Source organism: Microcebus murinus, chromosome 15 (genome assembly GCF_040939455.1).
Source record: "Microcebus murinus isolate Inina chromosome 15, M.murinus_Inina_mat1.0, whole genome shotgun sequence".
Lineage (NCBI taxonomy): Eukaryota > Metazoa > Chordata > Mammalia > Primates > Cheirogaleidae > Microcebus > Microcebus murinus.
In genome coordinates, this window is record NC_134118.1 from 38,582,845 (window position 1) to 38,610,228 (window position 27,384).

The 27,384-nt window shown below is 31.9% G+C and overlaps 1 protein-coding gene across 10 annotated transcripts in view; it reads left to right on the forward strand.

The window, feature by feature from the left end:
* LRBA (LPS responsive beige-like anchor protein) overlaps nt 1-27,384 on the forward strand; it is a 635,991-nt gene that overhangs the window by 484,534 nt on the left and 124,073 nt on the right. For all 10 annotated transcript variants that reach the window (XM_076010592.1, XM_076010588.1, XM_076010587.1 and 7 more), the window contains 3 exons: nt 9,662-9,802; nt 10,847-10,966; nt 25,687-25,839. In XM_076010592.1, coding sequence (XP_075866707.1) covers nt 9,662-9,802; nt 10,847-10,966; nt 25,687-25,839 — 414 coding nt within the window. The remainder of the gene's footprint in view (nt 1-9,661; nt 9,803-10,846; nt 10,967-25,686; nt 25,840-27,384) is intronic.

Consider the following 27,384-nt stretch of genomic DNA (forward strand, 5'->3'; position numbering starts at 1 on the left):
TTCTTCTTTTGTTCTTGACCAATGGGGATGTTGTCTCCTTCCTGCCGTTGGATGGGGAAAGTTTTTTACCTTGTTTGGTTAGGTCCAGATGCGTTGCGGTGGCCAAGGCCCACAGTGGGTGGGAGGCAAAATGCAATATTGTATTAATATAATGTGCCCTGTGCTGTTTGTTTCTTGTGACATTTGTAGCTACCTTTATCTTGTTATTGTTACAGTATGTTCTCTCAGTCAGCATCCCATTTGTTCACACTGCCTTTTCCCTACTTCCTCTGTTCATGTCTTACTTTCCTACCTATGCTAACAATTGTAATCTCAATATTGATCCCAAATTTAAATATGAAGAAGTATTCTGTATTTTAAATTTTTCTCAATTATAATTAATAAAAAGAACAAAGAAGCCAAGTATGGATAATAATATTTAACACATTAATTGCCATGTGAATTGTATTTAACTCACACTAATTCATGCTAGTTTTGAGCTCTGGGCCTTGTGAAGCATATGTAACTCACATGTCTCTCTACCTTGGGAGCTGTATGAACTATTTTTCAAGTTGCATGTTTCAACTCACATGTAGAAAACAATAAAAAATGACAAATTTGTCACTAAATTAGAAATTGTTTGAAAACAAAACGATCCTTTTATTTTATTTTCATAATAAAGCACTGTGTCCCCAAGGAAAAAATTTTTTTTCTACTGTGGCTGTCACTGTGTTAAAAAGTTTGTTTGTTCTGCAATGAACATAACAGCTTATGTAACTGCATAAAGAAATAACTGCTAGTAATACTTTATGGTATTTGGACTAATTGTTCCTCAACTTGAAACTCTCTATCAGGGGATGTATTAAATGGAATCCTTCATTACCACTCCTTTTCAACTCATAAGTTAGTTTCATTGCCTCTTGCTATGATGTGTTAGTGAGATTTCTCCAGAGAAACAGAACAAATAGGAGATGTTTATATGTATATGTATATCTACCTATCTATATATATATATCTAAAAAGAGATTTATTATGAGGAATTGGCTCCCATGATGAAGGAGGTTGAGAGGTCCCACAATCTGCTGTCTGCGCCCTGGAGACCTAGGAAAGCTGGTGGTATAATTCAGTGCTTTATCCTGGAGATTGCCTTGAAGCTTGCATATCACTGACCCTTGCTTACCAACAGTGGGCTTATTTTCTAGCAATATAAGTGCCCTTAAACCTTTGGTCATTTGTCTGTTAGATCTCACATTGCTGAAAATCAACTCCAAAAGTGTTAACATTTACTAGCTCTATGTATGATCCATGACTATTCATGAGAGCTTGTTTGGAGGTTCTAACAGGGGAGTGCAGCTGCTTTTGTATATCCTTGACCAAAGAATGGTCCTCCTTTATCAGGGAAAGTTGTCCTCTTCCACTGAGCATGCAGGTTTGGGAGGGACACACATGGAGCTGTAAGGGAGGAAGGGGACACCCATCTAGCCAGCCAGATCAGCCAAATTAAGCCTGGCGATCAGTGGGGTGACAGATATAGCAGCCAGATTGCCCTTACATGCCCCATGGCTCTTCTTAAGTCATGATAATTATTAAAATCTCTCCTGTTGCAACTATGGAATAATTAAAGATTATTTCATTAAATTGATTGCAGTTGCCCTATTTCTTCTGAAAGGTACTGCATACCTCTGGTTATACTTGCCCAAAAAACATTTGATCTCCTTGTTTAATATTTGAAGTCCACTATAGTTTCAAAATGCCTTACAACTCAGATTAAATTATATAAAACATGTATTTTAATCAATCTCTGTCCATCCCTCCCTACCTCTTCCCTTCCCAGCCTCTGGTAACCACCATTTTGCTTTCTATCTTCATGAGATCCACTTTTTTAGTTTCCACATATGAGTGAGAACATGCAATATTTGTCTTTCAGTGTTTGGCTTATTTCACTTAACATAATGACCTCCACTTCCATCCTTGCCTGCATATACATTGACATCTTTAGCTCGTCCTACTTTATATCTATCTAATTTTTGTATTAGGATTTAATATTTCTTCCAAAAAGCAATTAATTAGTCCAAAACAGACAATAAAAGAACTAATTTTAGTCATTTTATGGATTTTTGAATCCTCCTTCCTCTTATAGTTATGATGTTCTTTTATGCTTCAAAATGTAAGTCATTAAAATATTTAGAGTTATTAGTTCAGGTTTGAGCTATACAATAAAGACAGTTTTCTCACTCAGAGTTGAGCTGAGCAGAATATATATAGTTTTGCAAATTGGAACTAGTTTGTTATATTCATAATGACTTTCACAACAAACAGAAAAGGAGTTTCAAGAGCTGAAACTTCCTCACGTAGTTTCTAATTTTGTTTTATGTTTCCAGCTTCTATAAGCTGGAGGAACATTGATATTTATATTACTAATAATCCATTTTAAAAGTCTGTAGATGGAAGAAACCCTATAGATGAGTTACATGATTTTAATGGTCTTAATTTTTTCTTTAAGTGGGTAGATGAATATATCTGCAAACAGATTTTGTTATATCAGCATTGAGCTTCTTCATTGTTTGCCATTTTTATAATTATGTAAAACACTTTTAGTTAATTATCTTTGGGTTTTTAGGACTGTCTTGGGGGTTCTAGGCATTTATCTCAGCACTGAGCATTGGAATAATAGATTATTTTCAACAATTTATGTGACTTTCTCAAACTCAAGTAAAAAACCTATAGTAAAAGATCACTTAATACTAACTATAGCTGAATAACATAGAACTATGAAGGCATTGCTACTAAATCTACCAATGTAAGCATTTGAAATGATTTAGATTCTACATAGGCACAATAAGTAAAATGGAATACTTTCTTTTTCCCAAGATGTATTCATTAAATTGAAATGGTATAGTGGGTATATATTTAATGCCACTTGTAAGAAAGTGTGTTTTCAAGAGATTAAAAAGTGCTCTGATACTTGAAAACAAAAGTGCTTATTTGTTAACTCTAAAAGCCACAGTGGTGTGCTGATGAAATTTTTTTCTTGACAATATTAAATAAAATCTAGAGTGTGTAAGGATAAGTGCCAAACCATTTCAGCCATATATAGCATATAACAAAATACTCTAAAAGCCAAGGTTGAGTAAAAATGCTGATCAGGCTGCTTGTTATACTTGTCATTTAGATAAAAGAGCTGCTACAACTGAAACAAAATAGTTGCTGCACCCCCAACAGTGGCAATATTGCTTAAGTGACAGAGGCTATTTGTTTGTTTTCTTCACTAGAGGGGGTGGGGGAAGAAAGCAGGTGGTGGAGACACCCAGAATAAAATTCATTGGTGGCTTTAAATAGCTTCAGCAATGCAGAAAATTAAAGACTCTTAGTTGGGTTCATGAATGTGGACATACAAATATAAAAGTTAAGAGGAAAATAAGGCAATAAACTTTGGTGACAATACTTACATATTTGGTTCACATATTTTTATAAGCTATTTTTGCCAAGCATCTTTTCTGCATCCCTTAAGACAAAATATGCTTTTTTTTCTATTTGTGATGCCTTCTTCTAAGGTGATAGTCACAGACATTATATAAGTAGGGATAAAAACTTTAATGGTATTTTTTTCAAAGGGGCATCAAAGAGCTTTCATGAAAGGATTCTAATGGCCTTGCAAATGCAGCACCCATACTTTCATCAATCTACACAACCCAGATCATTCTAAGATTTGCTAGTCAATTTTGTTGGAGATGGCTTTGAATCTTGCTGCTGCCAACCATTGATAGTCACTTAAGTTCTCCCAGACAAGGTTTTTCACCTGCAAATTGGGGATGCTAAAAGGTCTGTATATAAGGAATTGCTGTGAAGATAGTGAAATGATTTATGTAAGACTCATAGAACCTTTGCTTTTTTCCCAGTAAATAGGAGCATTGTCATCAGATAGAATGACCCCTAGGATATATATACCATAGTTTTTTCCTAGAGTCTCCCCAAACCAAATGATTATTCCTTAATCAGAATGGCCATCTTTTATGATGTAATATTTCCTGATAGTATATCCTCTTCCATTCTCTGAATTTGAAGCTTTTTGTTTAATTTGTGTATGTCAGATACCTTATACTTAACAATATTCTTTCCTTTAAACTGACATTATAACATAGACCTATAAAAGAACATTGTATTCAACCACCTTGCTTTCTATTATTTGCTAGTCTTTTGCCCTCACTTTGCAGTGGCTCTCTTTCAATATCTATTGGCCTAATCTCCTTCCACAAAAGAATAAAAAAAACACATAGCCTATATTTATATATAACCTCTCAAATGCTTTAAGGCAGCCTTTTTCTGTCATTATGGAATTAAAGGATGTGTCCAATTTCCTAGTTATGCCAAATGAAGACAACATTGGCAGATGGCTTTTAGCCAGTCATGAGGATCCTAAGCAGAGTTGTAAAGTAGTCATGCTCTTTGCCTCCCTTCCTAAACCTTTTTCCACTTTTTATATACTCAAAAAATGTATCTTTATGAAATGCTGTCCTTTAGCATTTCCAGTGACCTGGAAGTCTTTTGCTCCTAAGTCTTTTGCTCCAGAGTTACCTATTTCCCTCCTGCAAATCATCTCCAAAAGGTGGGGTGTAATGATTTTCCAAAGAAAGCCTTCACAGAAAGGTATGAAGAATTCTTTTGAGATTTTTGGATTATAAAAGAGAAGTTTGTTAACTCAAGCAACTCATTGCTTTATAGAAATTTTCAAATTTCTTGTTTATTTTCCACCATTTTCTTACCCTCAATAACTATAAACATGGTCCAACAGTTTTGAACTTCACTTCTGAAAGGTTGATAACAGTTCATACATAAATCTCAAAAGGAAGGAAGGAATTATGATGATGGTAATAACAACAATGTTAATAGTTGCTAAACTTACTATTTTCTTTGTGCCAGAAGCTCTTCTAAGCACCTTTATATATATCAGCTTTTTAAATCAACCTATTAAATAAAGAACATACTTGAAAAATGGAAATTGTAGAAAATTATTGAAATTAGGAAAAACAACTTGTAATACAACATTTTTAGATGGATAAAATAGCCCAAAGAAGGTGTTTTGAGTAATAGGTTTAAGTCTCTTAGATTTGTGTTGATTTTGAGCTATATTACCTAACATACTTCATTCCTTCATTATTAAAATAGGGATATCTAGGGATATTGTGAAAATAAATAACAGTGTTTTATAAATTGCAAAATATAAGCTGGAAGTATTATTCTTAATTAGATAACTTCAGGTGAGAATTCCTAAAATTTAAAAAAAGAAAGAAAAAACAGGTACCTTTTCACAGAAAACTTTTACTAGTAATTAGATGAAAAATTCTGTTACATGCCTTTAAATGGGTCTGTGAATCTAAAACCATTTGTTTTTTTTTTTTTTTTTTTTTTTTTTTTTTTTTTTTTTTTTTTTTGAGACAGAGTCTCACTTTGTTGCCTAGGCTAGAGTGAGTGCCGTGGCGTCAGCCTAGCTCACAGCAACCTCAGACTCCTGGGCTCAAGCGATCCTTCTGTCTCAGCCTCCCAAGTAGCTGGGACTACAGGCATGCGCCACCATGCCCGGCTAATTTTTTCCATATATATTAGTTGGCCAATTAGTTTCTTTCTATTTATGGTAGAGACGGGGTCTCGCTCTTGCTCAGGCTGGTTTTGAACTCCCGACCTCGAGCAATCCGCCCGCCTCGGCCTCCCAGAGAGCTAGGATTACAGGCGTGAGCCACCGCGCCCGGCCTTAAAACCATTTGTTTTTAATTATAACATCGAAGATTATTATAACTTAGCATTTTCATATGCTTTTTATAGTAAAATTTGGAGCCCCCTGGATTTTTGAAAAGTAATTTTGGTTTTGGCTATGTTCTTGAGGTACAGAAATTCATTTGATTGGGACTACTGTATACTATTAGGCTTTTGAAGGATAATGCACAATACTATATGTTTTTGTTCTGCTTTGTCATGAGAAGATTGTGATGTTTGGTCATGTTCTTTCCTAAGAGACTTGACTAATTTCTTCAGGCTTATTTAATGATTTTTTCCTTAAATATTATTGATCAAATAGCCTGAAAAATAATAATCATTATTATTACTATTATAATAATTTACTGTGTACCAGGCACTGAGCTGGTCTCTTTACATGCAGTGCTTTTGTTAATTAGCAAAATTACTTCTCAAGGAAGGAAATAAAAAATGTATTTTTTATTGCAGTATTCTTATAAAACTGATTTTAAAGTTTTATACTGCATATCCTGTCTTCAAAAGTAGCATTACTATCTCATAAACAATACTTATCACTTTACTACAGATGTCAATTTTGTTTTTTGTCAAATTATTAAAATATGCTAACATTGAATTTTTTGTCTATTAATACCATTTTTTTACAAGGTTTGGTTTTCTTTGTCTTTTTTTTATTTTACTGTAATCCAAGTTCTTATTTCTATTTTTAAACATAATGTTCTGTTGTTAGATCTAACACTCTAAATTTTAAATGATTCTACTTAATTCTATTTTATTTGATCCTTTTTTGCATTCTATTGTGATGCTTTTTTCTTAGTTTGTAGAGTTAAAAATTTTTATATAATTCTATTTGTTAGCTTTTTGTAGTGTTCAAAATTATTTTTTTGAATCTTAGAGCTATTTATGTTTACCTGGTTTATAAACTTGAATTATACCACTTTTATATTCTCTAATCAATACTTACTTTTTATTGATTTTTTTCCCCAAGAAATGACCATTTTTAATGACTAGTATTTTTGGTCGTCTTTTTAAAATTTGCTGATTTTAAAAAATACTGTCAAGCTTTTTAAATTGTACAAAATGCTCTATGTAGGATGAAAGTGCTAAGCATCTTTTTGAACTACCTTACAATTGTTACTCTTAATATACTGTATAAGTAAAAGGAGCCATCAGCATTTACTTCTTGTTCTTTTGCAGAGATGAATAATCTTGAAATGCTGATTTAGACAATGTTTTAAAAATGCTATAATGCACTTTGGTGTATGACTGACTCTTGCTTAGTTAAATGTTTTGCGGCATTATAACATAGTTGGATTCAGCTCATCTTTTAAAGCAGTTGTCAGAAAAATATGGGCCAGCATGGTAGAATGTATTAGCTCAATACATTGTCTCCATTTTATTATGAAGCTGCTGAGGAAGCTGTGATATACAGCACTGTCATTACAGATCTATTGTTAGGACGGTTCCACAGTCTTCTTTGCACTGCCATTAATTTATAGCAGTAAACAATATGTAGCCTTCCAACTGCAGCAAAGCAGAATCTTTTAATGAGGTGGATGTTATTACCACAATAAATCAGTGCTTTCGTGTAATGTATAATTCAATGTGTGTATTCCCACTGTAACTTCTCTGAGTAAGCTGATAGTGTATCATTGTCATTGCACAGCTCCACTGGTCTTTCTTTTTTTTTTAACCTTCTTTTATTTGGGGACTTCTTTTTTATATGCTTGCAAATAAATGTGGTATGTCTTGATAGCTGTCCTATAGGAGGTTTCAGAAACCAACTGTAACAATAACAGCCAGAATCAATACTGTGGGTTCTACCAATATGGATCTCTGCATGATGCCATTTTTTTTTTCAGACGCTAGTGAAATCAATCCTAATTGGTTTTAGCATTATATTCAAGAAATGTGATTCTATAACTATTGATTTTGGGGGCTACTCATTTGGAGAGTAGTAAAAATAGGAGCAGATAAAGCGAATACTTAATATGCTGCAGAACCATACAAAAGGAGCATTGATTCTATTTTTAATTCATATAATTTGTCTTCCAATGATTTTATTTCGTCTTTCTTTCCTTTTGCATGGCTTATTCTTTAGGGATAACAACTAAAATACATTTACAGGCATTCCAAATTGGTTCTGTAACAAAGAAAGAATTCTTCGAGTCAGTTCTATTCTTAACTGGCATATATTAGTAAGTCCGATATAATTCTTTTGTATAGAAACTAATGCTTTAAAAGATAGCTTTTTAAAGTTAGTATACTGTGGCACTGACTTAAAACACTAATCAACTAAAGAGCTTTAAAAATTTGCATATAAAGTAAAAAATGGCTTAAAATAAAATAATATTTATTAGAATCAACCTATTGAAAGAGAATAGTATCAAAGATAAATAGTAGTTTTGAAAAGATAGTTAATTAACTTAAGAAAGATAACCAAAATTATAAACTAAAATGTTGGTTTATAATCATATAACATGAAAATCATATAACATGAAAAGCAATTCAAAAACTGGTCTGAACATAGCTTCATTTCTGACCGAATATTTCTCAATATATCCATTTTTAAACTAACATTTTTAACTTATTAACATTTTCCCCATGAATAATCAGATATTTTCTTTCTCTTATAAATGAGAAATGACTAACTCATAGATTTTTATATAAGATATAAAACCAAAAAATCTGTTCTGCATCTTATTAAGAGAAGTACAGGTATCTTTATATGTATCTTTTTTCTGTGAATTGGTACTTACATTTTGAATAAGGAATAGAGATCTTCTGGAGATCAGAATGTTTTAAGAGAATGAATTGTTATTAAAGCAGTTGATCTTAATGTTATTTGAGCCCTAGACCCTTTTGAGAGTCTCAAGGATATTCTCTATGTCTTCCTTAAGGATATTCTCTATGTCTTCCTTAAGAAAATGTATTAATACATGTGTGTACTCACACAAAAATTTGCCTGCTATTTATTGGAATCCATGTATTCCCTAAATAACAACAGCAGCTGCAATAATACTGATATAAGTACCAAATAATATTTATTAGACTTTTATGTTATGCCAAGCAATGTGCTAGGGGCTTTAAAGGTAATTATTTTATTCAAACTTCCTTACCCCAATTCTGAAACATCATCTTAAAAATCATAGTTAGCATTCATTAAATGTTGTCAGGCATAGTTTGTAGGACTATAATATGCTTACTCATTTTATGTTCCAAAGCAACTTTCTGAATGAGTATTATTATGATTCAAGTGAGCCCAGTTTCCTTACTATGTTGCTATACTGCTCTGGAACTTTTGCTGTGTTGTATTATTTTCCAATGTAAGCTCATAATCTGTCTACTGTTCTTTCTGTCTTATGTATATTTTTATAGCTCATGCAGGCACATTTTTATCCTCTAATTTCTGGTTCCATTCATACCAATAGAAATTTCTAGTTACACCTTAATCCCATTTTCATACAATTTCTCCCTTGCATTCTGTCTCATCTCTCTCCCAGTTTTGTTCTGTTCTCTTCTCTGATTCCAATATAAGTCATTCCACCAGCTTCAAGATTCTGTTTGTAGTTGTCGTTTCTAATTAGCCAAATGGGATTTTATAGGTGCTTTCCAAAGTATTGTATAGCTGATATTCACTTCATGTAATTGTCTTTATGCAATGCTTGTATAGGCTGGTTAAAAACCTGTATTCAACAGAAACTAGATTTATGGAGAAATGATAGTTTTTTTCTATCTACCTACTTACATGTGTATATTTAACCTATGTTAAAAATTAGATTTGTTTTTTTCATGTATTCTCTGAATATCACATTGTTCTTTGGCTTAAATAGTATATATTTTTAAAATGTACTTTCACAATTACTAATAGGATAACATTAGCAGAGATAAAGGATGATTGCATTCATATTGGTTTTTTCCTTTTTATTGGCAGCCAGTAGGAGCTTTGAATCCAAAAAGAGCAGCATTCTTTGCAGAGCGTTATGAATCATGGGAAGATGATCAAGTTCCAAAGTTTCACTATGGTACTCATTACTCAACTGCAAGTTTTGTTCTTGCATGGCTGCTAAGAATAGTAAGTTTTATTTGATAATAAACCATGACTAAATAAATTCAATGTTGTGGAGAATATGCAATAATCAGAAATCATCACATCTTTTTTTAATACTAACCATTACTTTAAATTATTGAGGTTCTAATTATAAATATCTCTGTATCTCATTTGGCATATATTTTATAACATACTACTGTAGAATTGACTTAAGTATATTTCACCTGGAATTGTGTGACTTTTTTCCTTAAATCTGCCTCTTCAAATGGTTGCTATCTTACCAGATTCTAAATTGTAACATTAGGTTCCTTTACAATGTAGTCTATTAAAAAAAGAACTAAATAAGATTTCATTGGCACAAACATATATTTACATATTTTGGAAACTTCAGTTGCCCTAAATGGAATAAGGTAAGATTGTTGGCAATAAATACCAAGGCTGTCTTGTATTGATAATATATTGGTTAAACAAGAAATGTTTCTGTAAAATTGAAAGGTGATTCATCTACTAGAAAGTAATTTCTTTGGGAAAGCATTAGCAGCACATCATTAATTAAAGCTTGTTAAAAGGGTACAGGCAGACATAAATCCTAGAAGTAATTTATAGTGCTTAGCTAATTTCAAGCAATTATCCACTAATATGTGTTTAAGTGTTCTTTAACTAAGAGGAGGCTTTTAAATCTTCCCAACATTTTTCTTTTCTTAATCATAAATTAAATATTGAGCCATAACAATAGGAAAATTACATATTGGACTATTTCCTTGTACTGTGAAGAAAATGCATCTAATTTATGTCTGAATGTTATTAATGAATTATTCTGGGAAAGAAAGGAAGTCTGAAGAAAATGTCGCAAATATCAGATTTTGGATATATTTAGAAATATTTCTTTTGAAGGAAAAATAATTTAAGAACTTTAATGTAACAATTTAGATATCATTTCTATTCTATACCTAGTATATACTATCTAATGCCTATTAATCATGAAAATATTTAGATCTGAAGATTTATAAAAAACCCATTGTTATGCATGAGGGAACATTTGGATTTTTTTTACCTGCTATTTTTTAGGAGCCCTTTACAACTTATTTCCTAAATTTGCAAGGAGGGAAATTTGATCATGCAGATCGAACTTTTTCATCAGTTTCCAGAGCTTGGCGAAACAGTCAGCGTGATACATCTGATATTAAGGTAAAGAATGTTTTGTTTTGCCATTGTTATTACCAGTGTGTTCTTTGTGGAATGAATGTTGAAAATTTCTCTACTACAGTACAACCCTGTTTACTACAGATAAGACTCAGAAAACGAAGCCTTAATTAAATGGCCAAGAACCACAGAATTTCTTTCTCCGTCTCTCTCTCTTCCATGTCTATGTCCTAAATGTCTCTCTTTTCTCTGTCTGTCTGTCTCTTTCACCCTCTCTTCTCTCTATTTCTAGTTGTGGAGTGTTTCCCTCCCCCTCTTCTTTGGAATATTTTTGTTGAAGGAAAAATACGGTAGTTTAGATGTAAGGCATGTGAGGCAGCGTGCTCAATGGAATTCCAAACTCAATAAAATTACTATAGTCTGACAAATACCATGAGAAAAATATCAGACATATGTATTTAGATATCCATGTGCCCATTCTTAAAATAATTCTTTTGCCTGCTGCTGGTTCTAAATGCATACCTGACTTTGCTTAGCATTGCAGTATTACTAAATGGAAATAAGAGTCCTTCTATCTATATGCATGTTCACTAATATTACAGATCACAAACTTTTGCACAGTAGCTAGTCTAATCCCTACTAGACTTTTGTTTCTACCCTCAGAAGTACAGTATTTTATTTTCTTTACATAGTGTTTCTTTCTGCAAACTACTGTGTGTATAGTGAGACATAATGCTTGTGGTTTTGAAGCTCCTTATAGTTTCATAAAGAAATATGACTTGCAGATAAATAATTATGCCATATGAGAGAAAAAAATAAGTGCCATATGAGAAATATTGGAATCTAAAAGAGGAAAAGTTACATTACTAATGTGTATGTTACTATAGATATAGAGTACTTAAAATTTTTTCATTGTAATGATAATTGCACCTTATCTTAAGTCTGATACTTTACAGTCTACAAACTATTCATATACTTTATCTTACTTAGTGTAGTGTACATTGTTAATATCAGAGATACTTTATTGAAGAAGTATCTTCAATTGAAGAAGTATGGGACCATCTACCAGGATTTTTTTATCTCACAAATGATGTACTGATATATAATCTTGAAAATTATATGTCATACTCTTTAAGAATCTCATACTCTTTAAGAACCAGTAAATAATTTTGAAATGGATATTTAGATAAAATTAAATAAGACTAGTTAACACTTTAATAATTTTTAAAATTTACTTCTAATCGCAAAGCTATTTAATTACTTGTTTAACTCTTTTAAGAAATAATAAGAGATATGGGTACATGAAAACATTGATAAACCTTTTTGTTCTCAAGTTAAAGACTTGTGATTACTTCTAAATTCCTTTATTTGTTAAGCATCTAATGACCAAATTTTAACTTCTTATGTTAAGTTTGGTACTAGAAATGTAAATTAAAATCACGTAATGAATTTGAGAATTATTTCTGCTTCATAATAGTTCATAATAGTGATAATAGATATATATATACCTTCATTTTCTGCCTCTATCAGTACTAGATATTCTTGCTTAATGCTTTGATGGGCAGGAGGTGCACATGATAGATCCAGTAGTGTTTTGTTTCTTTTTCCTAAATCTCAGCTTTTTCTCTCAAGATTCTTTAATTAATGTGTATCTGATTTCATTTTTCCTGATACTTCCCTTAAAATACCCTGCCAGTGAAAAAATAAAAAATAAATCTAAACAAAATAATCCTAACATCAAGAAAAAAATCACATGATCTTCTTTACCTTTCTTCTCCCTTATCTTTCAAATTATTCTTGTTTCTTCACAAATAATGACTCAAATCCATCTCCATTTTCTTTGAATGCTCCAGAGGCTGTAATAAAACAACTATTATTGACAGATACTAGAATTTCAGTTCTTGCTATTGTGCTACTGTAATTTCTAGTTTTTTAGCGATGCTATATAAGGCATCTATATGAAGAAGTGGAATACAAGGTTAAGGGAGAAGTTTAAAAAAAAATAAAAGAATTTAAAATTTCTTTCAGGTGATTGGAGCCTGGTTAGAAATATATGCATTGTTAAATGTCATTTCATTATGTTCAGAAGTACAGAAATTTTCTATAGAACTAACATTGCTAAAACCGACTTAGTCTTCTAACCAGTATGTATATTCTGTCTTCTCCAAGCACCTCCCACCCACCCAAGTATCCATAGGGTAGTAGGTAGGGTATTGATAAATTTCCTGTATTTTCTATATTGATAACCAGCTCATTTGGAACCTATAACTCAGTGACTTTCAAATAATTTGGAAAAGTATATAATATATGGTTACATAGGCTATTTAAAGAACCTCCTGATAGTGGTCTTTCTAAAACCAATTAGGGATTTAATCATACCCTTTTTTAAATCTTGCTTCTTTGTATAATGTTACACTTTAGAAATCACATTCAAATTATTATAATACAATCAGTAAAAGGAAATGTTTAAGAACACATTTAAATTACTATAATGTATTTCATTCAGGTATAACATTATATTTTAAGTAGAATCATTAATTATTAATTATAAATTACAGTTATAATTACTAATTATAAATTGTCTTAACGTTTGTATTGTCTTGTTGGAGTTTCTAGAAATACTAAAGAAAATGATAAAAGTAGTAAGGGGATAGTGAAATATGAGGGTTGGGTAATGGAAATTATTTTACTGAGTGGATTCTAAAGTATACCTTGCCTGATTAATATAATTTACATTCTCTAAAGTATTTTCATGGGATTTTTACAAAAATGAAATGTAAGATAGGTAGAGGATTTAATTAATTTTTTTAAAGAAAGGAATAAATAAGAATAACATAACATTTCTAGTACTTAACCTTTTTTTGCTGAGAGGGAACTGTCACTTTAGTATCTTAGAATCCCTATTTCTTGTATTCTACCAATACCCAGAGAATAATTTTACTAAAAAATAAAGTTTATTCCCATGAAATAAAGGTTAAAATATGATTTCTTTTTATTTCAGAGAAGAAAGGCACCTTATTAGGTTTTACTAAAGCAATCTTTCATTTTTAGCATGATTTACCATTTTTAAACTTTTAGGGATTTGTATTTCTGTGCGTCATTGGTGATTCCATTTTCAGATCTGACGTTTCAATGATGCTTTTTATTCTGCCAACAGGAAACAGTTTATAAGTGTTCATCAGTTCTCTAAGTAGGCTTAGAGCTACTGTCCAGTGGAAATATAATACAAAAGCTGCTGTGTAATTTTAAAATTTCTTGTAGTCACATTTTAAAAAGCCAAAAGAACCATGTGAAATTAATTTTAATATATTTTAACTGTATATCTAAAATATTATTTCAACATATGATCAGTATAAAATTAGTAATAATTAGACATGCTTTTTTTTTAATACTAAGACTTCCAGATCTAGTATGTATTTTACGTTACACATCTCTGTTTACATAGCACATTTCTATTCAGACTAGCCACATTTGGAATGTTCAGTAGCCACCGTGGGTGATGGCTGTTACATTAGGCAGTGTAGACCTAGGGCATTGTTTTGGAATCAGCCCAAGGAACAGGTTGTGGCTTATGGAAAGAAAAATGCCTTTATCCTCTCTGAACAATGATGCTTCTGATGTGTACTTCTTCTAAATGTGAACTGACAAGTAGAAGGCAATAATCTGTAGTCTTGAGGACTGCAATAAAAAAGTATTAAAATTGGATTGGAGAATCATCATTATGTTAAATAATAATTTTAAATCCCCAGTAGATTCTATGTTTCAAATCTTTAAAATTACTTAAATTGAGAAACTGAGGTTCAGAGTAGATTACTCTCTTCAACATGAACCCTGAATTATTATGACCAAATTTTGTGGAACAAATCAGAGACTCATAAAATTTAAATGAATTTCACTAGGCAATCACATCTAAATATTGGGCAAATAACCAAGCTTTTCTAGGCAATTCATTGACATTCATTTTTCTTTCCCTCCTCTTGAGGCAGCCTACTCATTTCAGATAGCCTTAGCATCAATAAATTCAATCTAATGGTTAAGTATAATCTGACTTGCTACAGTTTAAATTCTTTTCTTTCTCTCTTACAGAAATGATTAATAATCAGTATTAGAGACTAGAAGGAGTCATAAATGTCACCTCAGTTCATTACTTTAGAATGGGGACAGTAGTAAATCAATCTAAAATGGAGATTATTGGAGAATCATACTTTTCCAGAAACTCAGAATTTAGTACAATAAGATGTTATTAAAATATAACGTATGGTAAAAGTAAAATTAGAGTAAAAAGTCTGGAGGAATCTGAGAATATCATTTACTTTTTAAATTTTTTATTTTAATTGAGTTTATCCACTCTCAGGCCCTGGTTGTAATACAACACCAAATATGACACAACTCTTGCCTTCAGTGAGCTTTTGCACTAAAGGAAATACTGCTGATAAAACAAGTCCCAGCGATTTAGTGTAATAGACGCTCTGTGGGCTCATAGACACAGCATCTGAAAATGAAGAGAAGGGAAAGGAAAGAGAAAATCCAGGACCAATCATGAGAGGGCCTTATGCTTTGCTAACGAGGCTGGATTTTAACCTGGGACAGTGGGGAGACACTGGGAGGATTTGAAGCAGAGAAGTGACATAAACAGGTTTTGTGGTTTTAAGAGATCACTGTGCTTGGTGTTAATGTTACTCTTGTCTATGGCCAAGAATGGAAGCAGTAGGTAAGTAGGTAAAGTAATTGGGCAAGAAGCAGTGAAGGCTTAAACTCAATAGTGGCAGTGGGACTAGAAGAATGTAGGTAAATTTAAGACATATTTAGAAGGTAACTGTTTGGTGATTGACTTGTCTTATAAGATGAGAGAGGAAAAGAAAGAGATTAAATTTGAGTTGAGCATGTATATAAAGAATATAGAAGAAAGAGCAGGATTTGTTGGCTCATAGGTATTTAGCTTTCTGCCTTTCGGCAGAAAACTGAGAGGTGTGTTAAAATCTCCCAAAACACATTTAGTTAAGCTAACATTTATTGATTGTTTACCACATGTAAATATGGTAGAGAGCTCTTGGAGTTAAAAGGATAAGATAAACGTTACTTCACATCTCTCTCCAGATGAAAAAGACAGGTATCTATAAAACTATTTTTAATACAGGTTAGATAGTGTTAAGTATTATAATAAGATATAAACAAAATGAAATTAATTCTGACTTGGGGAGGTAGGATCGCAAATGACTTCATAGAGTAGGTGATTTTGAGCTGTATCTTAAAAGATGCAAGGGAGTCTTACAAACTGCCCAAATTTATGTCTCTAGTTGTATATTTCTCCTGGTAATTTGACTCCCTCCTCGACATTTCCCTTTGAATTTATAAAATGTTTCTTAAATTTAACATGTTCAAAACCAAATACCTGATCTTTGTTCCTTCAATCCTATGCCTCTCACAGTCTTCCCCATCTAATAAATGGTTTCCCATTTGAGAGTATAAACTGAAATCTTTACAATGTAAGACCTAATGCCACCAAACTCTACTCCAAAATCCTGTTACCTCTTGATCTTCTTTTTCTCTGTTTGCCCCCTTGTTCACTGTTCTAAACAGGGCCTTCTTGGTATCCTTCAAATACTCCAGGTATCTTCCCACCTCAGCACCTTTGCTTTTACTTTTCCTTTCACCTGAGAAATTTTCTCCAAATATCTTTATGGACTCATTCTTCATCTCTTTCGTGTCTTTGCTCAAATGGCACCTTCTCAGCAATAACTTCTCTATACTCCCTATTTAAAATTGCATCCCCCACCCCATGCACTTTCGCTTACTTCCTGACTTCGTTTTTCTTCATGTCACTCACCATCTGACATTATTGATTTGTTTATTGTCATATCCCACTGGAACATTAGCTCCATGAGAGCATGAATTTTGCGACTGTTTCACTTATTGGTTTATTCCAAGAGCTTAGAGCAGTACTTGTAACCTAGTAGGCACTAAATTAAATATTTATTAAATTAATGACTTGCTGAAACGAGGAATAGTATTCTGAGCAAGGGAAATGACATGAAAAAAGTTCAGAGAAAATATTTGGCACATTAGGAAATGCTATTGGTTTGCTGATTGGTCTTAAGTTCTTGGTATGTAGGAAACAGAAAAAAGATACTAAAAGGCAGCTGGGTCTAAAAATGACCTTTGGTAATAGTCTGAAGATACTTGATTTAATTCTGTAGGCCAGTTCAGCAAAATTTTTCAGCTTTAAAAATTAACCCTTGAAAATTTTAAATATATACAAGTTAAATAATAATACAAAATACAAGTGATCATAGAATAGTTTTGTGTCTTGTGAGATTTGTAAAACATGAGACCTTTGACTTGCCCTCTACTACCCTAAGACATCCCAGGGGTCTGCAATCTGAAGATAAATTAGGTTTCTTTTTTCCCCTAGCAGCACATCTTCTACCATGTTAATACATTCCATGGATGCTGATAGTATCAGCATTAGGCCTATTTATAAGAAGGTGTTTAACTACAGTTAATAGTACATAATTGCTAGAAATGTATTTCTTAGTGTATTTTTTTTTTAAAAAAAAGCTTAAACTTTGATGATTTGGTAATTTTCTTAGTAAAAAAGTTTAATCACTTATTCTTCCTGTTTTCAGACCTCTTTTTAAATAATTTAGAATTTTTTAAATGTTAAAAGAAAGGAAAATTAAAATCTTACCTTTTTCATACATAATTTACACATTTTTTACTTATATGTTCCTTTGTCTTTCCCTGTCTCCCTCCCTCTTTCTCTCTTTATTTTTTTGCCAGTCTCTCTTTTGCCTTCAGTAAGCTCAAGCTTTCTCACCTTTCATTTAGTGTAAAACATTCACACTTTAACTGAACTATATCTGTATATCCTCGCTTTTATACAGAACTTATACATAACTTGCAATTTTTTAAATTTAACCACACTCTTCAGCTGTGTACTTCTTCATGCATCAATAGGTTAAATGATGAACCCAAGTATTAATTTTTTTAATATTGAAATTTATAATTTGCAATGAACCATTTCTTGGTTCATTAATAAAATTACTTGAAGCACTGGATATTTTTCTTCTCATCCTATGTATAGATTCAGAAAAAAACCCTTTTAAGGCATTTGGAAAATATTTATATCTTCCTGAATTATAAAAGTATATGCATATATCGGATGTGATTTCTTTTTTGACTGGTGATCTTACATTTTTTTGTTCAATTAAAAAATATAGATTGTTCATTAATGTGCTCATAGATACTGATACGAACTGTTCTCTCCCCATATACATATTTACAGCTTATTCCAGTAAGAATGGAAGTTACACATTTTGTGCCTTCGCTTATGGCAGTTAGAATTCACCTTTTGATTGCATTATTAATTCCCATTATCCATCCCAAATTATAATTTCCCTGAAGATGGGGCCTAGAATAGTAAAAGGCTCAATGAAGATGTCCAGTCCAAATATGGAAATGAAAAAAATATATGGAAAGCAGGAGAGAACTATAAATTATTGAGAGTATTTATCATAAAATGAGGCATGTTAAGCCCTACTGTCATTGCTAATAAAAAACAATAAATGTGATAGTTATTTAGTAGTAATTATTAAGTCTCAAATATTTTTGTCAACATATTTATTTTATAAGTATATTTTGTTGTGTTCTCAGAATTATTTTAGATGCTTTTATAGATAGGCATGATTCAGTGAATGAACTGTTTGCTTTAAGAATTAGGCAAGTTCAGTCTAATTTGGAATTTTTATCAAGAGTAATATTAATGGTAATAATAGTAGTAATAATGCATGTATATACAATTCGATATTATCCCATATGAGCCTCACAACAACCCTGTGCTTTAGAAATGGCAATTGAGGTGAGTAAGGTTCACAAAAATTAAATTAATTTGAAGGCATGTGATAGTAAGTTGAGTTGACAAGATTCAAACCCAATTATTCTTTCCACTATATCAGATTGAAATAGAGTATCTATTATCTACTGGCATGTAATCCATGATTTTTCTTTATTTTAATGCATCTGAAATTATAGTTTTATCATATCTAAAACCCACATAATATTTATTGGGTCTGTCTAGAAGAATCATAGATTATTTTTTCTTACCTTTTTTTTTTTTTTTGAGACAGATTCTCACTCTGTTACCCAGGCTAGAGTGCCGTGGCATCAGCCTAACTCACAGCAACCTCCAACTCATGGGCTCAAGCTATCCTCCTGCCTCAGCCTCCTGAGTAGCTGGGACTACAGGCATGCACCACCATGCCTGGCTAATTTTTAATAGAGATAGGGTCTCGCTCTTGTTCAGGCTGGTCTCGAACGCCTGAACTCAAACAATCCACCAGCCTCGGCCTTCCAGAGTGCTAGGATTACAGGCTTCTTATCCAACTTTAAAAATTATTAATATGTTTTTCTTTTACTGAAGGAAAAAGCAATTTATCTACTAAAGAAGAAACTAAATTTTAAGTATCAACTTGAAAATTTTCAGATATTGAGTCCATTTAAAATAACTATTATAAGTGCACTTAATTGTAATTGACTTCTTATCGAATTTTTAAAAAGTTTTTGTTACTTGTGGGCTAACAAATACTTAAAAGTTAAAATGTATCACAACATGCATTCTTTAATAATATATTGTTCTTTAACTTTTTTTGTTAATTAGAAAAGCTTATTTTGAATTTTTTCTTCATAAAATATATCATTTTTCCAGTGGTGAAAAGCTAAAAGTTTGCTTTCACATCATTTTACCATCAGTGTCCCCAAAGCAGTGCATGTTAGTTAATTTGCTGTCATATTTCAGTTGTCAGGATTTCATATTTTAGTAAAATTAAAATATTTAATTTTAACTCTTAAGTAGCATCTTTATTTTTATTTTTACTATCTTTTTTCTTTGGGTTAATAGATTATTAATAGTATTTTGTGTGTTTGCTCAGATATATTGAGGTGCTGGTTTTAGTTCAATGCATAGAATTGGTGATTATTAAAAGGAGAATCATATAGACTAGCTGCAAAGGCTATTCATAGCAGTGGGTCACCTTAATAAAGAAAACTAAAGCATATGTGTGGTCATAACCAATCTTGTCATTATGCCATGAAAGCCTTGGTATTTGTGATCAAAGTGATGGGCTTATCCCGAACTGTAGTATAACCTCTGGTTGAACCTTTCAAATTTTTATTTTAGGAGATGATAGACCACATTTTGACCATGTTACCTGCCTCTAAAACCTATCTGCCTAATTAAGTGATAGAGATTAAAATTATTGTCAACAAACCAGAAGAAAATGTGAATTGTAAATGTATCTGTCTTCTGTCAGTGTTGTTTACTTATCATTTTCCAGTGGTGTTTTAAAGAATTGCTGAACATGTGTTTTTTATCCAGAACTGAATGTTCTGTTGTGATGAATATAACACATACTTTGCTCTGTAAATGCGCTTTATAAGTATTAGAAAGACAGTCTTTGACTCTGTTACTACATTTCATCTGTCATGAGAGATAATTTTGAACTATAATATTTGGTGTTGTATCAAGGCATGGTTCTTAATGTTTTTGGATTAAAATTGAACTTTACTGTATAACTTGAATGTTATTCTCATCCACAGTAAGATTTTGGCTGTATATATACTTGCTTATTTCTTTTGTTATAAGTTCATGTATCTCAGTTGAGTACAGCATGTTTATTTCATATTAACAGGATATTCAACTCTCATCAATTGATTTATTTATGCAGATTTCCTTATAATAAGATTGTATATGTTTTAAGTGCAGCATGTCCTCAAATAATGTCATTTCATTCAACACTTCATTATATTGTTGATATGGGAAAAAATCAATTCCTGGCTAGGGCCACTGTATGTGTAAAGTTTGCATGCCCTCCCTGTCTGCATGGGTTTTCTTTAGGTACTCCGGTTTCCTCTTCCATCCTAAAGATGTACACGTTATGTGAATTGGTGTATCTAAGTTGTCCCAGTATGAATGAGTGTGAATGTGTGTGAGTGTGCCTTGCCATGGAGTGGTGTCCTGTCCCCGGTTGGTTCTCACCTGTGCCCTCAGTTGCCATGATAGGTTCCAGCCACCCTCAGCCTTGAACTGGAATAATTGGGTAAATATCTTACTTGTTTTTATTAATCTTTCTTAAATGTATAAATAGCTCATAGTTATTTCAATATTTAATATTAGAAGTGTTTTGGGTCTTTATTTAGAAGTTTAGTGATTTTTTTTTGTGACCATAAATATACCAGGAGAACTTAACCTTGTTTGTATCAATTAGCCTGTGGTAAAATTGGTTTCATTGTATGTGGTTTCACTCGAAGTTGCAGTTTTTAAGAACCTAACATCTGTGTTAAGTAAGGATTTACTGTATAAATGCTTACTCTCTTACTAATTTAATAGTGCTAACTTGATGATATCCTTTATAGTGTATGTAGAATTTTCACAGTCTCTCTCTTCAGTGTTAATTTCTTAGAAACATTTGTCCTATTTTAAATTCATGTTTGAAGACCTCAGTCTCATGGAGCCTTCAATTTAGAGAGAGATTCAAACAAACTGACAATTATAGTACAGATTGATGAGTTCTGTGCTAGAAAAATACAATGTATTATGTTCTTTTCCCTATAGCTTTCTCTGACCACTTCAGCTTTTAGATATAGTTTTTTCTTTTACACTTCTAGAATGCTGTTTGTTTCTACAACTTGTTTTATCTTAATAGTATATCCTTTCATTCTTACTTACTAATTTAGATCTGTGTTCTGTAGGGGATTTCTGTTTATCATGTTTCTGTATCCCAAACCGTAACACAGTTCTCTATAAAGAGTAAAAATTAAATACATTTTTTGTGATGTTGTGTTATATCACCCTTCATATCTACCTAAGGCTTAAAGCAAATAATTAAGAACTTCCTATAAATTTTATTCTTTTAATAAAGGATAACATTTACATTCTATTTGTATTTCTGTTCATAGTGAATTCTTCCTACCATTTTGTTTTCTAGAAATATATTATCAGTTAGTATATTGATAACTTTTTACAATTATTGAAATAGATATAAGATTATAAAAGATAACAACTCAATTACAAGAAATGTCCCAATTTGAATTCAGCCCTTCCTCATATTAGGCTGGTGAGAAATTCATTCTTAGTTATTAGAGGGTTAAGGTAGGGACCTCCTTTTCTCAAGGCTTGAATGAGAATCCAGACTTAAGTGACACCTAGATAATTGGCCTTCATGTCTTTGATCCATCTTGTTCATTAGTCATATCCTCGTTCTGTAAGATACATGGTCTTTTGGAGGCAGACAGCTTGCTGATTATACCAAGTTTGTGTTAGGAAATATTTGCCGATGCCAAAAGCACTGGTGCCAAGGGACCAGCTTCCCTAATTGTGCCATGCATGGGGCCACCGTGTACAGTAAGCAGATTGTTCTCGACGAGAAGACACTTAACTGAGGAAAAGAATAGGAGCAGAAATCTTGCCTGAATTAATTTGATCTACTAAACTGAGTTTCCTTGGGCTGCGTTAGCCTACAAGGGTTGCCTTTTTCTAATTTATATATACATATATATATATGTATGTTTGTATATATAGAGAGAGACAGAGACAGACAGACAGAGACAGACAGACAGACATGTAGCGACCCTGCTTACCACTTCACATCCCCTGGACTGTAGTCTAACTTCTTCATCCCTTCTCTTTCTCCCCAGCCTAGAAAAAGCTGATTATAGATTTTAAGAAACCTGCCTCTATAATCTTGTGGAAGATTTTATGCCTCTTCTTTGGCTTCTGTCTCTTTAAAAATACTGACTTTTGACACCTCCTTTGCCCAGACACCTTACACAATCTGTGTTTGCTGTAGGCTTTCACAAAAGGCAGAAAAGGAGCATGCCTTCAAGGGGCCTCTACTCTGGACCTTACAAATGTTTGTGAGGAAGGAAATGCCTGACTACTATTTTAAAATAACATTTATATAAAATGTATTTTTAGGAAGTCACAAATAAAACCTATATTAATTAAATGGAAATTGGTGGTTATTACTTCCTTTCCAGCATGGTAGAAGTTGTATAGCTGAAAGTTTAACATTGTCAAGTAAGACTTAAAAATTTGAAATTGCTTTCTTTGTATCATTTATTAAAAATTTCTTTTTTTAATGCGTATTTTTGCTCCATTTAACTTCTAGTTACATTAAGTGAATTTATATTTAGGATAAGATATCAATATTAAAGTAATTTAAATTCATATTAAGTTTATGTGTTTAAATAAATTAGGCCTGGAGCAAAATATATTTCTCTATTAATTGAGTTTAGAACTTGTAAAAAAAAATCCTATGGAAAATATTTCTATTTTGAGCAAATACTTTTTTTGTTAATTTGTTGAGTGACTAATAAAATAACAGATGTAGGTAATGGAGAACAATATACAAAGTCATAATATTTTGGTGATATACTTTAGAAGGATTGAAAACTTTATTTTTATGGCAATTGCTATGAATTGTCACTTGTTACATTCTGCTTTCTGTAATTGGTCTCACTAAAAAAGTACTTTTGGCAAATTTTTTCTATGTAATATATATCTCTGGGTTATAAGAGTCATTTGACTGATTGCCCAAATTTTAAAACTCAGGAGAAATCTAGCACCTAAAATCTAGCCATTGTAATTGTTTTGAATCCAGGAGAATTATTACACAAGAGCATGGCAGGTAAAACAGGCAAAAGAAGGGCAACATCCTCTAATCATGAGATGGTGTTGGTGGGGATGGAGGGAGGCAGCAGGTATTATTGAAGTGAAAATAATTATTATTTAATTAAACCAAATGCTGCTTTTGGTTGTAAATAAACAAGGAAGGCATGTTCCTCCCTCTTTATTGTAGAAGACCTGGGTATAATAACATTCCTCTTCAATAGCTCAAGTATTACAGAATGAAAATAAGATATTTTGATAAAATTTCTCAAAGTTGGAAATTAATTGAATGCATACTTTAGAAAATTAATATTAAAAACTTATAAAGTGACTTATCAGGTAAATAATTATAGCATTTAAAATTTTTATTATAGCATTTAAAATTTTTTTGGATTAACTTCATTACATAATAATTACTATATAGTGAGAGATCTGCATACTCTCTATATAATATATATGTTTTCAATAAAACCAGTTCCTTATCATCAAAGAACAAGTTTATATTTAGTTTTGTCTCTTTTTAAAATATCACTTGGAATATATGTTAAAACCTTATATTTAAAATGTTTAGCTCTATGTATACTATATAAGCAGAACCCAAGCTTATTTGGTGACAAAGGACACAGGCTTTAGAGCTAGACAAGTCTTGGTTCAAGTTCCAAATTTATAACATATCAGCTGTGTAACCTTGGGTAGGTTACTTAACTTTTTTGATCCTTGGTTCATTTTTAAAATGGAGATGATTGATACCTTACCTCATAAAGTTGTTGTAAGGATTAAATGTAATAAGATTTAAGAGTTTATTTTAGTACCTGACTCATACTATCCAATAAATGTTAGCTCAAACAAATTGGATATGGCTTTTTGCTACATAAAATAAGACACATTTGTCTTTCTCCCTTTTGTCAATTTGACTTATATGCATTGTTTTCAAAGATGAGAATCTTAAAATTTTTGTGTCATCACTGTCTAATTTCATTTATGAAATTAAACTTTTAACAAAGTTTTGCTTTTTTTTTTTTTTTAATTGTTCAGTTTAAATGTGTTTTAGGTCTGATGATCAGGTGGTTGTCAGCCCTTTGGAGGACAAGCTCATTTCTGTCCTGCTTAGTTAATTATTGTGATTGTAAACAAAGGATGTACAATTCAGAGTCAGGCAGCATTTCACATGGATGATGGAGGTGATAATAGCTTAATTCCTGCTGGATCTTTTTTCTCTGCTCTGGCAAGTTCATATTGACCTTGTCCAAAATCTGATGACCTCCCTATTTTACTCAACTGTTTGGAAAGCTAGGCCTGCCATAGCTGGCCCTGAGGGGGTATCTGAAAGACCACTGAGCCACTGACCCATGTCAAGACTGGATTTTAAGTCCCATCTACAGGGCCTCTGAAATAGTTATATATGGGGCTTATGGCACACAAAAGCCTAAACGGCTGCATTTTTCTGCTTATTAAATGTCCTATTAAAGTGTATTTAAAGTGTTATCATTGAAGTTATATATTTAATTTACCCAGTTTCTTATGTAGGTCCTTTTCTATTAATAGATTGATTATAAATTTTAATCTTTTATCAGACTTAGTATCTTAAAATAAACTTCAGTGTTTTGAAACGTGAGGAAAATATATTGATAAACCATGGCTAAAATGTAATGAATTATCTTCCTGGTTGATGAAGGGACCAAGGCAGTGGCATTTTAATGCTTATATTATAAAAGTTTTGTTTTTCTCCTGGTAAAAATTCCATATACCTCCTTAAAAAATTAGTTTAGGGTGTCATTGTCACAGCATGGTAATCTCTGTTTGTCTTGCCAAACCTCAATTGGTACTCAAATACTGGTATTTAAGAGTTTTGAGGTTGAGATTTGTCATAAAGGAAAGCCAATAAGATGTATTTATACCAGTAAGATGTTATTTAAATTGGTTGGATAGGATCTGTCTACCTTAATAAAAACTTTGTGATAGGGCTATGATATGCAAAGAGAAAATAATTTCTCTATGTTTATTTTGTTACTCTGTACAATAGAAAATGATCAGGTCCTTCTGAATGTTGAGTCAGTATCCTACAGTTTATAATATAACATTGTCTTTTATTTTTATGTAGGAGTTGATCCCTGAATTTTATTATCTCCCTGAGATGTTTGTCAACTTTAATAATTATAATCTTGGAGTGATGGATGATGGGACAGTTGTGTCTGATGTCGAACTTCCTCCTTGGGCCAAAACCTCAGAAGAATTTGTTCGCATAAACAGATTGGTAAGATAGTAATCATCTACTCTGTCTGTCATGAGCCTTTTTTCCAAGCATCTTTCATGTGTTGGTGTGTAATCATTAACCCTTTCTCTTCCAGACAAAGCTGTGGTTGACAGGAATAACTGAAAGTGATGTAATAGCTCAGGAATCATCATATATACTTTATAAAATGTTATTGAATTGAAAGATATAGTAGTTTCTTTTATTCTTTTGTGTAGAATTTAGGTCACATTCATAAATACATGATAATTCAAAATTATATGTGAAAATTAGAAGTGAAACTAGAATCATAAGCTTTTTCAAAGGTGAGGTTTTCCTGCCAGGAAAGAAACATAATTTTGTGCTTTAGGTTAGAAGGCCAGTACACATTTTGATAATAGAAACAAGATTTTCAAATTACATCCTGTGTCTATGTTTTGCAGGAAATCTTCACATAATATTTAGAATATGAAAACTTAAAAACACAGTAAATTTGTGCTTAAAAATAATTCTTTTTTTTTTTTTTTCATTTTTTTTTTCTGTTAACCAGAACATGTGGATAAAAATAATTCTTTAGTATTCGATTTAGTGGACTCTTTAATGTCCCCCGTTGTATGAATTCTATATTATTTTGTGATAAATTAATCTGACTTTTCCTTTTTGTGTCTGTAAATTTCTTGGAAGTTTAGAATAAGGGAGCTTTATTTTCAGTATTTAAAAGTAGTATCATTACCATAGTCTATATTAAAAATGAAATCTCAATTGCATTTTAAATTTATAATTAAACAAGGGCAATTATTGCATTTTGGTTTTTTAGGTGGAATTTCTTACTTTCAAACCAACAATTGTATTTTAATCCTATCTTCCTGATCCTTGTTATCATCTCATTATTATTGCTATTTCACATTTTATATATATACTAGAAGAATGCAGGGGAGTAGAAAAAATATAAACTTTGAAGTTAGACCAGATTTCCCAATCCTGGATCAATCACATTACTGATTATGGGACCTTAGGTGTTTAACCTTTCTTAGCCTTGGTTTCTTCATTTGTAATTAGTATAAAATTGTAATTGTGTATGTAAAATACCTAGAATATTCTCTGGCTTCCAGTAGGTGCTCAGAAAATAGTACCTAATATTTTTGTATCAGGTACATGTTACATTTTACTTTTACTCCAAGAATTTTAAAAGATGCCAAGTTTCTGTGATGAAAGTGAGAGAAAGGCAAAGCTTAGCTTTGAAAGATATTGACAGAGATGTCTTAAATGTAGCAGTTGCCTATGGTATGTGGTTTTTTGTCCCAGGGGTTCATAGAAGTAAATAAATGGTACATTCCTACTACAACTCTTTTTCTTTCAGTGCTTCTCTACCCTTTTAAAACAGATTTATTAAGGTATAATTTACATACCTTAAAATTCAAATTTTAAAAAGTGTACAGGGGGTGCACAGTGGCTCATGACTGTAATCCTAGCACTATGGGAGGCTGGGGCAGGAGGATTGCTTGAGCTCAGGAGTTCCAGATGAGCTGGAGCAAGAGCGAGACCTCGTCTCTGCTAAAAATAGAAAAA